The 18,241-nt window shown below is 48.5% G+C and overlaps 1 protein-coding gene across 1 annotated transcript in view; it reads right to left on the bottom strand.

Annotated features, from left to right (window-relative positions):
* Positions 1-8,781: 8,781 nt before the first annotated feature.
* The window catches only part of LOC113405100 (zinc finger protein OZF-like), a 10,915-nt gene continuing 1,455 nt past the window's right edge, over positions 8,782-18,241 (bottom strand). Inside the window, exons 2-3 of the mRNA XM_029914290.1 lie at positions 11,081-11,194; positions 8,782-10,676 (exon numbers count right to left, since the gene is read on the bottom strand). Of these exons, the coding sequence (XP_029770150.1) occupies positions 9,592-10,676; positions 11,081-11,194 (1,199 nt within the window). The 3' untranslated portion in view covers positions 8,782-9,591. The remainder of the gene's footprint in view (positions 10,677-11,080; positions 11,195-18,241) is intronic.

Raw genomic sequence — 18,241 nt, 5'->3', positions numbered from 1 at the left:
AACTACCGGCTGAGCAAGTGCAGAATGGTAGTGGAGTGTGCTTTTGGCCGTCTCAAGGGGAGATGGAGAAGCTTACTGACTCGCTGTGATCTCAGCGAAACCAATATCCCCATCGTTATTGCAGCTTGCTGTGTGCTCCACAATCTGTGTGAGAGCAAGGGGGAGACCTTTATGGCGGGGTGGGAGGTTGAGGCAAATAGCCTGGCTGCTGATTACGCCCAGCCAGACAGCCGGGCGATTAGAAGAGCCCAGCGGGACGCGCTGTGCATCCGGGAGGCTTTGAAAGCCAGTTTCAAGGCTGAGCAGGGTACCCATTGACTTTTAAGTTTGTGGACACAGAAGCTGAACTTGCCCCCGTTTCTTTACCCAGTTGCCGTCGACTATCCTCTCCAATTACATACCCCCTTCACCCCCTTCCCAAAAAATAAAATCTGTTCTGTTTTGTTCATGGACACCGTTGTCTTTATTACTGTTTTCACGGGAATGTTTTAAACCTGGGACGCAGACTGTGGCGGGGAGCGGGTTTAGGGTTGTGATGCAAATGATGCTTCTAAACTCCAGGAATGACAGGCTCCGCGGTGGTGGACTGGTTGTTTCAACGGAGCCTGCCAGCCCTCCTGGCCGGGACTGCGTGTATGTGTCGGCTATGTGACTGTCTTGCAGGGGGAGGAGGGTTACAGATCCCCTGCTGCGCGGCTCTGTGATCCAGGGTAAGGACCGCTGCATAAGATCTGTAACTGCCCTCCCCCGCCACCAAGTCACAGAGCAACACCACCGCCCCCACCACACAGAACATGAAAACCACCTCCCAGACTGACCAGGATAACTAGTCACTGCACTGTATATGTGCCCTGCTGCTGCACCTGCCCCCTGCTAAAGGTGACTGTCCTGTCCAATGACCAAGGCCCTTCCCCCCCCTCCAGACAGACTCCCCTCCAAAAGAAGAGGATGGAAACAGAAATGAACAGAAACGTATTCTTTATTAACAACCGCACATGGAACGGGGGGGTGAAACTTGGACGGGGTCTTGTGTGAGGCGGGTAGGAAAGGACTTTTCAAATTTTGGGGAATGAGAGCCTTCTAGTGGTAGAGCAGTCCGCAGGGGTGGAGTGAAATTTTTCCCGGCCCCTTCCACCCCTCCGTGTTTGGACTTTGGGTGAGGGGTGTATGGGACTTGGTGGCGGGGCAGGGCAGTTACAGAGAGACTGCAGCGGGGCTCTCTCCTCCTGCCTCCGGTCCTGCAGAACATCCACAAGGCGGCGGAGCGTGTCCGTTTGCTCCCTCATTAGTCCAAGCAGCGTTTGAGTAGCCTGCCTGTCCTCCTGTCGCCACCTCTCCTCCCGTTCCATGTTTGCCCGGTGCATTTGGGACAAGTTCTCCCTCCACTGTGTCTGCTGGGCTGCCTGTGCTCGGGAGCATTCCATTAGTTCAGCAAACATGTCTTCCCGTGTCCTCTTCTTCCTCCTCCTAATGTGCGCTAGCCTCTGGGCAGATGTGGCTGTGGTAATTGGAAAAAGGGAGTGAATTCCTGAGACAGAGCAATGTATCTGTGAACAGAGAACATAGTCTTTCTCTGTGAACAAGACCATGCAGAGCACCTATCACACGCGCACTGAGGACAAGGTCGAATTTTCGGCCCTCGCCTACAGTGCCTGCGGTCTTGCTGTGGCGAGCTGAGGAGCAGGGCAGGACACCGGACTTTGTCTAGATGGCAAACATGGTAAGCCGTAGACTTGTGGCTGCTTAAAACTTTAAGAGTGGCACTGGCCTCCTTTCACATAGAAAGCAATGCGAGTCTCTGCTGGCAGCAATCCTGCAAGCATGAACTCTGGCCCTGTCCCAGCCCCTCGCGGCTGTAAACCGCGTGGCTGTAAACCGGCGGTTGCAGTTCTGTAAAGGGACGGGCAAGCAGTCCCAATACTAACTTTCCCCTACCGATTTCACAGCAGGGAGTCATGCCAGACATCACCCTCCTGAAGGTCTCCGAGAGCCAGAAGGAGAAGATGCTCCGGGACAGCCTGCAGAAACCGGGGCCATTTGCTGCACTGCTGTGCAAGGCCATGATCCCGGAGTACCTGCTGGCGTTGTGGCAGGGAAACGTGTCCTACCACGGGGGGCCTAATAAGCTGTCCCTGCCCAGGAACCTGCTGATGAGGCTTGAAAAACACCTGCAGGAGGTGTATGAGGAGTTCTCCCCGGAGGATGTCGCCTCGATCCCCGGTTACATTGACCAGTTCTTGGCTTAGGTGCCCTTGGAGGGACAAATGACTGCAGGGTTTTGGGCACTATAATCATGAAGCGGACATTGTGAGATTTTTTTAAAATGGTTCGGACTATATATTGAGGCGCCCAAAGACGGAGTAATCATGATACACTTTGCACTGATTCCCCTTTTGTTTGACTTTCCTGTTTACATGTTTTTAAGCACTTTACCCACTGTTAATATTTTCAATCTTCCTGTTTTGTTGCAAATAAATGTTTACATGTTTTAAAGCACTTTAGCTACTGTTAATATTTTAAATATGCCAGTTATGTTGTAAATAAATGTTTGGATATTTAAAACACTTACTGCTTGATCCTTCCCCTGAATCTGTGTCTGGGGTAACGGCTGGGGAGGGTTGGTAGGGGATCTCTGTCAGGGTGATGAAGAGCTCCTGGCTGTCGGGCAAATCAGCGTTGTAAGCGCTGTCTACTGCCTCGTCCTCCTCATCTCCTTCCTCCTCTTCCCCGTCCGCTGAGGAACCGGCCGCGGACAATATCCCATCCTCAGAGTCCACGGTCAGGGGTGGGGTAGTGGTGGCGGCCGCACCTAGGATGGAATGCAGTGCCTCGTAGAAACGGGATGTGTGAGGCTGGGATCCGGAGCGTCCGTTTGCCTCTTTGGTCTTCTGGTAGCCTTGTCTCAGCTCCTTGATTTTCACGCGGCACTGCGTTGCATCCCGGCTGTAGCCTCTCTCTGCCATGGCTTTAGAGATCTTCTCATAGATCTTTGCATTCCGTCTTTTGGAGCGCAGCTCGGAAAGCACGGACTCATCTCCCCACACAGCGATGAGATCCAAGACTTCCCGATCCGTCCATGCTGGGGCCCTCTTTCTATTGGATTGCACGGCCATCTCTGCTGGAGAGCTCTGCATCGTTGCCACTGCTGCCACTGCTGCTGAGCTCGCCACGGTGTCCAAACAGAAACTGCGCTTCAAACTGCCCAGACAGGAAAAGGAATTCAAATTTTCCCGGGGTGTGGCTGGTCAGAGCATCCGAGCTCGGACTGCTGTCCAGAGCGTCAACAGAGTGGTGCACTGTGGGATAGCTCCCGGAGCTATTACCGTCGATTTCCATCCACACCTAGCCTAATTCGATATGGCCATTTCGAATTTAGCGCTACTCCTCTCGTTGTGGAGGATTACAGAAATCGATTTAAGGAGGGCTCTATGTCGAACTAAATGGCTTCGTGGTGTGGACGGGTGCAGGGTTAATTCGATATAACGGCGCTAAATTCGACATAAAAGCCTAGTGTAGACCAGGCCTTAGTCTACATTCCATATTATCTACACAAGGTCGCAACAACTTCTCACACAGTTCTTTCCCACTTGCCTCACACATTCCTCGCTTCTACAAATCTCGCGTTATTAGGGTTACAGTTAGCCTGACTCTTGCTAACAAACTGTCATGCATTGCAGTCCCCTTCCTGTCAGTTCTTTCTCTGCTTCCACAACCCCCCCTTTTGTACTACTAGTACAACAAACATTTTCAAATCTCTATTTGCATTAAGTCTTGGAATTCAGGATTTCCTGAATGACCAGCTAATGGCCATTCGGAATGATCTAGAGCATCAGGCTTGGCCCACTGCCCTTACAGACACATCAGGAGTACCATCTGATCTGTGGCATGGAGACATACTTGGAGACTTTCTGGGTGGAAGTGTGGACATTCTCAATGCTCCTTCCACTCATATGGATCGATTAGGGGGTTGTAGGCTCCCACATACCGAATCCTGCTGGGTCCATGGGGAGGATGCATGTGGGATTGGGTAATTCACCGAGACAGCTGGGAAATTAGACTACCTGGTATGCCCAATCGAATTTTAGTCAGTGCTCCTGGGATTACATCTGACATTTGGATGGGGTTAGGGAGTCAATGGACATTTTGGCTGTTAGAACCCCCACAACTTCAGTGTATCCGTAAACTGAAGCCAGGAGCAGTTGTTACTCTTCATGACTACGTTTGCTGGGAGGGTAGGGGACAAGGAACTACCCTGACAGGACACTTACTTTTTCAAGCTAATGATAGCTGTGTGTATGTTAAAACCACCACATTGCAAGACATACATTTTAATCTCATTACCACTGCAGGCAATCATATTATTTACTGGCCTGCAAATAGAATTTTGCAAGTAGCCCTTAGGTTCCAGATACCCTTTAATTGGACTAGTTTAGTACCTGATGTCACGGAGTGTGGGGGAGTCACGGCCCTGCACCCCTCTTCCTGAGATTCACTGTGACTCTCAACCAGCCAGTAAAACAGAAGGTTTATTAGATGACAGGAACACAGTCTCAAGCAGAGCGTGTAGGTACAACCAGAACCCCTCAATTAGGTCCTTCTGGGAGGTTCAGGGAGCTTAGACCCCAGCTTGGGGTTCCCTGCGTTGCACCACCCAGCCCAAAACTGAGAAAAACTACTCACTCTTCCAGCAGCTACTCTCTTCCCCCTCCCCCCAGCTCCTCCTGCCCTTTGTTCAGTCTCCCGGGCAGAAGGTGTCATTTCTCCCAATCCCCTCCTGGCTCAGGTTACAGCTCAGGTAGCTTCCTTCAAGGGAAGTCCCCCATCCCCAATGCAACCCCCCTGCAACATTCCCAGGTCAAATCTGCCCCGCTCCCTGCTCCATCACATCTCTCCCCCCTTCGAGACTGAACTGAGCGAGGTTACTCTGCCCAGTGACCTGGGGAAGTTCAGGGCCCCCTCTCCGGGACAACGCGTCCACTATCAGGTTGGCACATCCCTTCACATGGACCACGTCCATGTCATAATCCTGCAGGAGCAGGCTCCACCTCAGGAGCTTGGCGTTGGCTCCTTTCATCTGGTGCAGCCAGGTCAGGGGAGAGTGGTCGGTGTACACGGTGAAGTGTCACCCAAAGAGATATGGCTCTAGTTTCTTGAGGGCCCACACCATGGCCAGGCATTCCTTTTCGATGGCCGCGTAGTTCTGCTCCAGGGGTAGCAACTTCTTGCTCAGGTACACGATGGTGTGTCTCTCCCCCTTTTCATCCTCCTGCATTAACACCGCCCCCAGTCCCGTGTCGGAGGCGTCGGTGAACACCATAAAGGGCTTGTCAAAGTCTGGGTTTGCCAGAACTGGGCCACTGACCAGAGCCTCCTTCAGCGCCTGGAGAGCCCCCTGGCACTCCTCGGTCCAGACCACCTTGTCTGGCTTCCCCTTCTTGCACAGCTCAGTGATGGGGGCGGCTATGGAGCTAAAGTGGGGCACGAACCTTCGATAGTACCCCGCCATCCCAATAAAGACTTGGACCTGCTTTTTGGTTTGCGGAGCGGGCCAGTCTCTGATCCCCTCCACTTTGGCTGGTTCCGGCTTTAGGCAGCTGCTCCCCACCCGGTGGCCTAGGTAGGATACCTCAGCCATCCCCACCTTGCACTTCTCCGGTTTTACGGTCAGCCCAGCCTCCTGGAGTCGGTCCAGCACTTGTCTAACCTGGGACATGTGGTCCTCCCAGGTCTGGCTAAAGACACAGATGTCGTCAATATACGCCACGGCAAAACTCTCCATCCCCCTCAGTAGCTGATCCACCAGGCACTGGAAGGTGGCCGGCGCTCCCTTGAGGCCGAAAGGCAGGGTCAGGAACTCATAGAGCCCCAGAGGGGTGATGAAGGCCGACTTCAGCCTGGCATCTGCATCCAGCAGCACTTGCCAGTAGCCCTTTGTAAGATCCATGGTGGTAAGGTACCGAGCGCCTCCCAGCTTGTCTAGGAGCTCGTCAGGCCTGGGCATGGGGTAGGCATCGGCTACAGTGATGGCACTGAGCTTCCGATAGTCCACACAGAACCGGATCGACCCGTCCTTTTTGGGGACCAGCACCACTGGCGAGGCCCAAGGGCTGGAAGATGGCTGGATCACCCCCAAAGCCAGCATGTCATTGATCTCTCTTTCCAGGTCCTGAGCAGTTTTCCCTGTGACTCGGAAGGGGGAGCATTTTATAGGCAGGTGCGATCCTGTCTGCACCCGGTGGACAGTCAGATTAGTGCGTCCAGGCTGATTGGAAAACAGCTGTCGGTACAGATGCAGCACCCCTCTGATCTCAGCTTGCTGGGTAGGGGTTAGCCAATCAGAGAGGGGAATTGTTTCCAGGGGGGAACCAGCTCTTGTCCCAGGGAATAGATCTACTAAAGGGTCATCTCCCTGCTCCTCCCAATGTCCACACACGGCCAACACCACATTCCCTCTGTCATAATATGGCTTCATCATATTCACATGGTACACCCGGTGGTGGTGTGCCCGGTTCGACTGCTCCACCACATAGTTTACCTCGTTTAGTTGCTTGACAACCTTGAAGGGCCCTTCCCAGGTGGCCTGGAGTTTGTTTTTCCTCACAGGGATGAGGACCATCACCTGATCCCCAGTGGCGAAGGCGCGGGCCCGTGCTGTGCGGTCATACCAGACCTTCTGCTTCCTCTGGGCTCTGGCCAGATTCTCCCTGGCCAGGCCCATGAGCTCGGCAAGTCATTCCCGGAAGGTAAGGACATACTCCACCACCGACTCTCCATCAGGAGTGGCCGTCCCCTCCCATTCGTCTCTCATCAGGTCTAGGGGCCCCCTTACCCGCCTTTCATATAACAGTTCGAAAGGCGAAAACCCGGTAGACTCCTGGGGTACCTCCCTGTACGCGAACAGCAGGTGAGGTAAGTACTTGTCCCAGTCCTGCGCGTGCTGATTCATAAATGTTTTCAGCATCATTTTTAGCGCCCCATTGAACCTCTCCACCAGCCCGTTGGATTGGGGGTGATATGCTGAGGCCCAGTTGTGCCGGACCCCACATCTCTCCCACAAGCACCGGAGTAGGGCCGACATGAAATTGGACGCTTGGTCCGTCAAGACTTCTTTGGGGAACCCCACTCGGCTGAAAATAGTCAGCAGCGCATCTGCCACAGTGTCTGCTTCGATGGACGATAAGGGCACTGCCTCGGGGTAGCGGGTGGCGAAGTCTACCACCACCAGAATGTATTTCTTCCCTGACCGGGTCGTCTTGCTGAGAGGTCCCACTATGTCCATGGCCACCTTCTGGAAAGGCTCCTCTATGATGGGCAAAGGTCTCAATGCCGCTTTCCCCTTGTCCCAGGCCTTCCCCACCCTCTGACGGGGTCACAGGATCGGCAGTACTGTCGGACGTTGGTAAAGACCCCGGGCCAGTAAAAGTTCTGTAGCAGCCTCTGCCTGGTGCGACGGATTCCCTGGTGCCCTGCGAGAGGGATGTCATGGGCCACGTACAGTAGCTTGTGGTGAAACTTCCGGGGAACCACCAGCTGCCTCCTGATCCCCCAGGACTCCACTTCCCCTGGGGGAGCCCACTCTCGGTATAGGAATCCCTTTTCCCACTGGAACCTCTCCTTGCAACCTCTCATCATGGTCTGTACCACACTGAGGTCAGCCAGGCCCCTTAGCTTCCGCAGGGAGGGGTCCTTCTGCAACTCGGCCTGGAACTCGGCGGCTGGGGAAGGGACGGGGACCTGCTCCCTCTCATCGGCTGGGTCGGAAGCCACAGCTACCCCAAGCCTTGTCCTTGGGTGTTCCTTCCCCACCAGGGTAGGGTTCTGTGCCTCCGATGTGACATCCTTCCCAAGGTCAGGGCGTAGTGCCCCTCGCCGGCTCTGGCTACGGGTCACGACTAAGGCGGTCTGGGGGTTGCTTGGCCAGTCCTCTAGGTCTCCCCCCATCAACACCTCAGTGGGCAAATGGTGGTGCACTCCCACGTCCTTGGGGCCCTCCTTGGCCCCCCATTTCAGGTGTACCCTCGCCACGGGCACCTTGAATGGGGTCCCGCCCACCCCTGTCAGGGTCAGGAAGGTGTTGGGCACCACCCGATCTGGGGCCACCACCTCGGGCCGGGCCAGTGTCACCTCTGCGCCCGTGTCCCAGTATCCATAAACTTTCTTCCCATCCACCTCCAGGGGAACAAGGCACTCGCTCCGCAGGGACAGCCCCGCGCCCACCCTGTAAACGGAGAACTTTGAGTCCGGAGCATCTGGCCTCCCAGAGAAGCTGGGCTGGGGCCCTTCTCTCTCTTGAGCAGTTGATAAGCTGCCAGCCCCTTTTGCGTGAGAAGCCTGCCCCTCGTCCGTCTGGGCCTCTACCAAGTTAACCGGGTGTGGGTTCGGTCTGCTCAGTCTGTCCTTGAGCTTGGGGCACTGGGCCCGAATGTGGCCTCTTCGGCCGCAGTAATAGCAGCTCATGTCCCGTGGGTCCCCTCGAGTCGGTCGGTCGTCCCGAATGCTGCGCATTCCCCTTGGAAGGGGATTCCCCATATTCTCCCTTTGGGAGGTACCTGGGTGACTCTCTCTCCGCATCGCGGCGGGCCTGTTCCTTTGGGACTCCTCCCTGCCACCCCCTGACCAGCTCTTCACAAACTCATCGGCCAGCTGCCCTGCGTGTCGCGGGTTCTCTGGCTTTTTGTCCACCAACCACAGCCTCAGGTCGGATGGGCACCGCTTATACAGTTGCTCCAGTACCAGCAGTTTAACCAGGTCCTCCTTCGTCTGGGCCCCATCAGCCCACTTGCTGGCGTATCCCTCCATGCGGACGGCTAGTTGCAGATATGACATCTCAGGGGTTTTACACGTTACAGTTAGCCTGACTCTTGCTAACAAACTGTCATGCACTGCATCCCCTTGCTGTCAGTTCTTTCTCTGCTTCCACAGGGTGAAATGACAATTTTTCCCTATCCCTGCCCTGTTCCTGCTCATTGTTATAGTTCAATATATTTTAAGTGAGGAAAATGGTAGTAAAAATATCTGCTCTCCAACACAACTTGAAGCAACAACAGAGCAACTGGGAATGAAACAATTTCTTCCCCAAGAGGGAACTTGATGACTAACAATTGCTTTGAAATGGGGGAACAGTATAACTGTGATGCTCAGGGTTTGTTTAGACTAGGAAAAGTGATGGAGGTCAAGGGGAGAGCTAATGCCAACCACTGCACCTGGGCGGCATCTGAACTACAACTATAAATTGTCTTTTTACACCAAGATCACTAACTTGAGCAGACAACGCTATATACAGTCCTAGTGGACGTAAGGCACAGGTAGTTTTTGCCTCAGTGTAGCTTGTTGGGATCAAACCTCTCTCTCCCACCTGGAGCGGATGAACATTCCTGGCTGAGGGACACACACAATCCTACGACTCAAAAGGAAAGGAGTTGATAGAAAAGATCACAGGACTGACCCCAAAGAAGGGTGAACTGCAAAAGGCAGAAGCAGGCAACTCATCTGGTGTAGCTGAGAGGCCACGGTGAAGACAGTGCAAAAATCACTATGTGGGAATTAGCAAATGTGATTTGTTTAAAAAAAAAAAAAAACCTTTGGCCAGCCCTAGTCAAGGGATTTATTACAGTCCTCTCTCATGTGAATTTTCTGATGTCTAATAAGGGCAGAGCTGTGACTGAAGCTTTTCCCGCACTCAGAGCATGTGTAGGGCTTCTCTCCTGTGTGGATTCTCTGATGTCTGATAAGGTGTGAGCTCTGCCTGAAGCTTTTCCCGCACTCAGAGCATGTGTAGGGCGTCTCTCCTGTGTGGATTCTCCTATGATTGCTCAGGGCAGAGCTGTGACTGAAGCTTTTCCCGCACTCAGAGCATGTGTAGGGCGTCTCTCCTGTGTGCATTCTCTGATGTCTGATAAGGACTGAGCGCTGACTGAAGCTTTTCCCGCACTCAGAGCACGTGTAGGGCTTCTCTCCTGTGTGGATTCTAGAATGTGTGATAAGCTGTGAGCGGCCATAGAAGCTTTTCCCACACTCAGAGCACGTGTAGGGCATCTCTCCTGTGTGGATTCTACAATGTCTGATAAGGTGTGAGCGCTGACTGAAGCTTTTCCCGCACTCAGCGCACGTGTAGGGCTTCTCTCCTGTGTGGATTCTCTGATGTCCAATAAGGTCTGAGCGCTGACTGAAGCTTTTCCCGCACTCAGAGCACGTGTAGGGCTTCTCTCCTGTGTGGATGCTAGAATGTGTGATAAGCTGTGAGCTCCAAGTGAAGCTTTTCCCACACTCAGAGCATCCATACGGTTTCTCACCTGTGTGGATTCTCCTATGTGTGATAAGGTGTGAGCTCCGCCTGAAGCTTTTCCCGCACTCAGAGCATGTGTAGGGCTTCTCTCCTGTGTGGATTCTCCTATGATTGCTCAGGTTAGAGCTGTGACTGAAGCTTTTCCCGCACTCAGAGCATGTGTAGCGTGTCTCTTCCAACTTGATTCTGTCACGTGTTACAACGTCTGGGAGGCTACTGAAGTTTTCCTCTGGCCTCTCCTGAGTCTCACAGGCTTTTTCTTTTTCTTGGAGTGCACAACTCCTGGAAACATTCCCTTTGCATCTTCCTGATAACGTTCCATGTGGTTCTACTTGCTCAGCATCTTCCTGATGGGCTTTCTCCTCCTCATTCTCACGCACCAGCCCATCACCTGATGGCAGACAAAGAGAATCCAGATATAGGTCACTCCCTGCACCAGAAAGAAAGGAAATCTCAGAGGAATAGAAAAAGGGATGAACAAACCAAAATATGTGTGGGAGAGATGAAAATTATCAGGAGCTGATTTTCTCCAAACCCTTCCCCAGAGGAGAGAGGAAGGGATCAGTTTTGGTCCGCATCTCACCAGAACACTCAGGGGAAAGTGAGATCGGGGAGGGACCTGCTGCCAGTTGTCAGTCAGAATAGGAGGGATGCCATGAGTGACATCTGCCGTAATGATTCCACATCTGCAGGGAACAATCCTGAACTCGGAGAGCTCACAGGGTCTTTGTAGGGCATCCCTAATGTTTCCTGCATTCCTAAACAGTTTCTGAGTTGGTTTAACCAATTCCTCACCTGTGCAGGGAGCTCTCAGGAGCACTTCTTTCTCAGAGCCCTGGAGGTCAGGGACCCATGGTTCTTCCCCTCGTTCCAGCTGCGAGATCACATCAGGTTTGGAAATTGGAAACCCTACTCCAGGCAAAGAAAAGAAGGGAGGTCAATGGAATTTGTGGGATATTTGTCACAAAGAATATTCCATGGTTTTAACCCCAGCTCATTTTTAAGCAGTAACATCCCAAGGCCAGCTTCCTTGGCTCAAAGTGGCATGAGAGTTATTATTATTATAAATCATATGCATTGCCTTAGTGCCTAAGGACCAACTAACAGTGGGTCCCCATTGTGCTAGGACAAGTACAAACACAGAATAGTAGATGGCCTATGCCCTGAAGAATTTACAATCTAAATAGACAAGACAGACACAGACTGGGGGAAGGGGTAGAACCCATGTTAGAATAGAGATATTCAAGCCTGCCTGTAAAGCCTATACTTGAAGAACTTAGGTGTATTTTTATCACTTAGCTAGTTACAGAGGTATAAAAACAAAGAATCAAAATCACAGTCCGCCTGTGTATGGGCCTTCTCTCACCAGGATAGTCTGAGGCCTTGTTCTTAGGCTAAGGCCTTTGGCTAAGCAGCAGGGGCAGCCATAAGCTGGGAAGCGTAGGGTCACATCCTCACCTCCCAAACCAGTCACACTGAAATAAGGTGGTATTGGGCTGTTAGGAAGACGATCCTGTCCCGATAGTGCCCATCCCCACCAGATAAAGAAACAGACCTTAAGATGGTTAAAGAAAATTTAGTTTGATAGCATCCTGACTGGCAAGAAATCACTTATCAATGGTTGTGGTTGTGAAACCCTCATTTCCGTATTGTTTTATCTTTATGGTCACCACTTTTACATTGTTAATCAGTCTCGTTCTCTAATAGTTTCTCTCTCCTGTATAATTAATGTTGCCAGGTGTAAGTTAATTAGGGTAGTGGGATATAATTGGTTAGATCAGGGGTAGGCAACCTATGGTACGCAAGCTGATTTTCAGTGGCACTCACACTGCCTGGGTCCTGGCCACCCGTCCGGGGGCTCTGCATTTTAATTTATTTTTAAATGAAACTTCTTAAACATTTTAAAAACCTTATTTACTTTACATACAACAATAGTTTAGTTTATATTATAGACTTATAGAAAGAGACCTTCTAAAAACGTTAAAATGTATTACTGGCACGCGAAACCTTAAATTAGAGTGAATAAACGAAGATTCCGCACACCACTTCTGAAAGGTTGCCGACCCCTGGGTTAGAGAATTATGTCACAATATGTTAGAATTAGAACATAAGAACAGCCGAACTGGGTCAGACCAAAGATCCATGTAGCCCAGTATCCTGTCTACCGCAGTGGCCAATGCCAGGTGCCCCAGAGGGAGTGAACCTAACAGGTAATGATCAAGTGATCTCTCTCCTGCCATCCATCTCCACCCTCTGACAAACAGAGGCTAGGGACACCATTCCTTACCCATCCTGGCTAATAGCCATTAATGGACTTAATCTCCATGAATTTATCCAGTTCTCTTTTAAACCCTGTTACAGTCCTCACCTTCACAACCTCCTCAGGCAAGGAGTTCCACAAGTTGACTGTGCGCTGTGTGAAGAAGAACTTCCTTTTGTTTTAAACCTGCTGCCTATTAATTTCATTTGGTGACCCCTAGTTCTTGCATTATTCGAATAAGTAAATAACTTTTCCTTATCTACTTTCTCCACATCACTCATGATTTTATATATCTCTATCATACCCCCCCTTAGTCTCCTCTTTTCCAAGCTGAAGAGTCCTAGCCTCTTTAATCTCTACACATATGGGACCCGTTCCAAACCCCTAATCATTTTAGTAGCCCTTCTCTGAACCTTTTCTAGTGCCAGTATATCTTTTTTTAGATGAGGAGACCACATCTGTACGCAGTATTCGAGATGTGGGCGTACCATCGATTTATATAAGGGCAATAATATATTCTCCTTCTTATTCTCTATCCCCCTTTTAATGATTCCTAACATCCTATTTGCTTTTTTGACCACCTCTGCACACTGCGTGGACGTCTTCAGAGAACTATCCACGATGACTTCAAGAACTTTTTCCTGATTCGTTGTAGCTAAATTAGCCCCCATCATATTGTATGTATAGTTGGGGTTATTTTTTCCAATGTGCATCACTTTACATTTATCCACATTAAATTTCATTTGCCATTTTGTTGCCCAATCACTTAGTTTTGTGAGATCTTTTTGAAGTTCTTCACAGTCTGCTTTGGACTTAACTATCTTGAGCAGTTTAGTATCATCTGCAAACTTTGCCACCTCACTTTTTACTCCTTTTTCCAGATCATTTATGAATAAGTTGAATAGGATTGGTCCTAGGACTGACCCTTGGGGAACACCACTAGTTACCGCTCTCCGTTCTGAGAATTTACCATTAATTCCTACCCTTTGTTCCCTGTCTTTTAACCAGTTCTCAATCCATGAAAGGACCTTCCCTTTTATCCCATGACAACTTAATTGACGTAAGAGCCTTTGGTGAGGGACCTTGTCAAAGGCTTTCTGGAAATCTAAGTACACTATGTCCACTGGATCCCCCTTGTCCACATATTTGTTGACCCCTTCAAAGAACACTAATAGATTAGTAAGACACGATTTTCCTTTACAGAAACCATGTTGACTTTTGCCCAACAATTTATGTTCTTCTATGTGTCTGACAATTTTATTCTTTACTATTGTTTCGACTAATTTGCCCGGTACTGACATTAGACTTATCGGTCTGTAATTGCCGGGATCACCTCTAGAGCCCTTTTTAAATATTGGCGTTACACTAGCTATCTTCCAGTCGTGGGGTACAGAAGCCGATTTAAAGGACAGGTTACAAACCATAGTTAATAGTTCCGCAACTTCACATTTGAGTTCTTTCAGAACTCTTGGGTGAATGCCATCTAGTCCGGTGACTTGTTAATATTAAGTTTATCAATTAATTCTAAAACCTCGTCTAGTGACACTTCAATCTGTGACAGTTCCTCGGATTTGTCACCTACAAAAGCTGGCTCAGGTTTGGGAATCTACCTAACATCCTCAGCCGTGAAGACTGAAGCAAAGAATCCCTTTAGTTTCTCCGCAATGACTTTATCGTATTTAAGCGCTCCTTTTGTATCTCAATCATCGAGGGGCCCCACTGGTTCCTTAGCAGGCTTCCTGCTTCTGATGTACTTAACAACATGTTTTTTATTACCATTTGAGTTTTTGGCTAGCCGTTCTTCAAACTCCTCTTTGGCTTTTCTTATTACATTTTTACACTTAATTTGGCAGTGTTTATGCTCCTTTCTATTTACCTCCCTAGGATTTGACTTCCACTTTTTAAAGGAAGTCTTTTTATCTCTCACTGCTTCTTTTACATGGTTGTTAAGCCACGGTGGCTTTTTTTTAGTTCTTTTACTGTGTTTCTTAATTTGGGGTATATATTTAAGTTGGGCCTCTATTACGGTGTCTTTAAAAAGCGCCCATGCAGCTTGCAGGGATTTCACTTTAGTTACTGTACCTTTTAATTTCTGTTTAACTAACCTCCTCATTTTTGAATAGTTCCTTTTTGAAATTAAATGCCACAGTGTTGGGCTGTTGAGCTGTTCTTCCCACCACAAGGATGTTAAATGTTATTATATTATGGTCACTATTTCCAAGCAGTCCTGTTATAGTTACCTCTTGGATCAGCTCCTGCACTCCACTCCGGACTAAATCTAGAGTTGCCTCTCCCCTTGTGGGTTCCCGTACCAGCTGCTCCAAGAAGCAGTCATTTAAAGTATCAATAAATTTTGTCTCTGCATTTCGTCCTGAGGTGACATGTTCCCAGTCAATATGGGGATAACTGAAATCCCCCACTATTATTGAGTTCTTAATTTTGATAGCCTCTCTAATTTCCCTTAGCATTTCATCATCACTATCACTGTCCTGATCAGGTGGTCAATAATAGATCCCTAATGTTATATTCTTATTAGAGCATGAAATTACTATCCATAGCCATTCTATGGAACATGTGGATTCACTTAAGATTTTTACTTCATTTGATTGTACATTTTCTTTCACAAATAGTGCCACTCCCCCCTCTGCATGACCTGTTCTGTCCTTCCAATATATTTTGTACCCCGGAATGATTGTGTCCCATTGATTGTCCTCAGTCCACCAGGTTTCTGTGATGCCTATTATATCAATATCCTCCTTTATCACAAGGCACTCTAGTTCACCCATCTTATTATTTAGACTTCTAGCATTTGTGTATGAGCACTTTAAAAACTTGTCATTGTTTATTTGTCTGCCCTTTTCTGATGTGTCCGATTCTTTATGTGAATGTTTCTCATCTGATCTGGCCCTTACATTATCCTCTTCCATCCTCTGCTCCTGACGATAACCTAGAGAATCTCTATCAATAGACTCTCCTCTAAGAGAAGTCTCTGTCCGATCCACATGCTCCTCTGCAGCAGTCGGCTTTCCCCCATCTCCTAGTTTAAAAACTTCTCTGCAACCTTTTTAATGTTAAGTGCCAGCAGTCTGGTTCCACCTAGTGAGGAGGGCTTTAAACTAGGTTCGACGGGGACAGGTGAGCAAAGCCCACAGGTAAGTGGGGAACATGGAGACCTGGGAGATGGGTCGGAAATAGGAAGGAGCATGGGCCATAATGGCAGAGAGAAAGGAGGGTCAGGGCAAAACTGGGAGGCAAGATCAAATCAGTATCTTAGATGCCTATATACAAATGCAAGAAGTATGGGTAATAAGCAGGAAGAACTGGAAGTGCTAATAAATACATACAACTATGACATTGTTGGCATCATCGAAACTTGGTGGGATAATACACGATTGGAATGTTGGTGTGGATGGGCACAGCTTGCTCAGGAAGGATAGACGGGGGAAAAGGGAGGAGGTGTTGCCTTATATATTAAAAATGTACACACTTGGACTGAGGTGCAGATGGACATAGGAGACGGAAGTGTCGAGAGTCTCTAGGTTAGGCTAAAAGGGGTAAAAACAAAAGTCTACTACAGGCCACCTAACCAGGTGGAAGAGGTGGATGAGGCTTTTTTTAAACAACTAACAAAATCATCCAAAGCCCAAGATTTGGTGGTGATGGGGGACTTCAACTATCCAGATATATGTTGGGAAAATAACACAGCGGGGCACAGACTATCCAATAAGTTCTTGGACTGCATTGCAGACAACTTTTTATTTCAGAAGGTTGAAAAAGATACTGGGGGGAAGCTGTTCTACATTTTAATAAATAGGGAGGAACTCGTTGAGAAATTTGAAAGTAGAAGGCAGCTTGGGTGAAAGTGATCATGAAATCATAGAGTTCACAATTCTAAGGAAGGGTAGAAGGGAGTACAGCAAAATAGAGACAATGGATTTCAGGAAGGCAGATTTTGGTAAGCTCAGAGAGCTGATAGGTAAGGTCCCATGGGAATCAAAACTGAAGGGAAAAACAACTGAGGAGAGTTGGCAGTTTTTCAAAGGGACACTATTAAGGGCCCAAGAGCAAGCTATTCAGCTGAGTAGAAAAGATAGGAAATGTGGCAAAAGACCTCCTTGGCTTAACCACAAGATTTTTCATGATCTAAAAAATAAAAAGGAGTCATATAAAAAATGGAAACTAGGACAGATTACAAAGGATGAATATAGGCAAACAACACAGGAATGCAGGGGCAAGATTAGAAAGGCAAAGTCACAAAATGAGCTCAAACTGGCTACGGGAATAAAGGGAAACAAGAAGACTTTTTATCAATACATTAGAAGCAAGAGGAAGACCAAGGACAGGGTAGGCCCACTGCTCAGTGAGGAGGGAGATACAGTAACAGGAAACTTGGAAATGGCAGAGATGCTTAATGACTTCTTTGTTTCGGTCTTCACAGAGGAGTCTGAAGGAATGCCTAACATAGTGAATGCTAATGGGAAGGGGGTAGGTTTAGAAGATAAAATAAAAAAAGAACAAGTTAAAAATCACTTAGAAAAGTTAGATGCCTGCAAGTCACCAGGGCCTGATGAAATGCATCCTAGAATACTCAAGGAGCTAATAGAGGAGGTATCTGAGTCTCTAGCTATTATCTTTGGAAAATCATGGGAGACAGGAGAGATTCCAGAAGCCTGGAAAAGGGCAAATATAATGCCCATCTATAAAAAGGGAAATAAAAACAACCCAGGAAACTACAGACCAGTTAGTTTAACTTCTGTGCCAGGGAAGATAATGGAGCAAGTAATTAAGGAAATCATCTGCAAACACTTGGAAGGTGGTAAGGTGATAGGGAATAGCCAGCATGGATTTGTAAAGAACAAATCATGTCAAACCAATCTGATAGCTTTCTTTGATAGGATAATGAGTCTTGTGGATAAGGGAGAAGCGGTGGATGTGGTATACCTAGACTTCAGTATGGCATTTGATACGGTCTCACATGATATTCTTATCAATAAACTAGGCAAATACAACTTAGATGGGGCTACTATAAGGTGAGTGCATAACTGCCTGGATAACCATACTCAGAGAGTAGTTATTAATGGTTCCCAATCCTGCTGGAAAGGTATAACAAGTGGGGTTCCTCAGGGGTCTGTTTTGGGACCGGCTGTGTTCAATATCTTCATCAATGACTTAGATATTGGCATAGAAAGTACGCTTATTAAGTTTGCAGATGATACCAAACTGGGAGGGATTGCAACTGCTTTGGAGGATAGGGTCATAATTCAAAATGATCTGGACAAATTGGAGAAATGGTCTGAGGTAAACAGGATGAAGTTTAACAAAGACAAATGCAAAGTGCTCCACTTAGGAAGGAACAATCAGTTTCACACATACAGAATGGGAAGAGACTGTCTAGGAAGGAGTATGGCAGAAAGGGATCTATGTGATGCTGTTGCAAAAAAAGCAAACATGATTCTGGGATGCATTAACAGGTGTGTTGTGAGCAAGACATTCTTCCGCTCTACTCTGCACGGGTTAGGACTCAACTGGAGTATTGTGTCCAGTTGTGGGCACCGCATTTCAAGAAAGATGTGGAGAAATTGGAGAGGGTCCAGAGAAGAGCAACAAGAATGATTAAAGGTCTAGAGAACATGACCTATGAAGGAAGGCTGAAAGAATTGGGTTTGTTTAGTTTGGAAAAGAAAAGACTGAGAGGG

Source organism: Terrapene carolina, unplaced genomic scaffold, assembly GCF_002925995.2.
Source record: "Terrapene carolina triunguis isolate 2854851 unplaced genomic scaffold, T_m_triunguis-2.0 Scaffold34376, whole genome shotgun sequence".
Classification (NCBI taxonomy): domain Eukaryota; kingdom Metazoa; phylum Chordata; order Testudines; family Emydidae; genus Terrapene; species Terrapene triunguis.
This window is presented reverse-complemented; position numbering and strand designations above follow the sequence as displayed.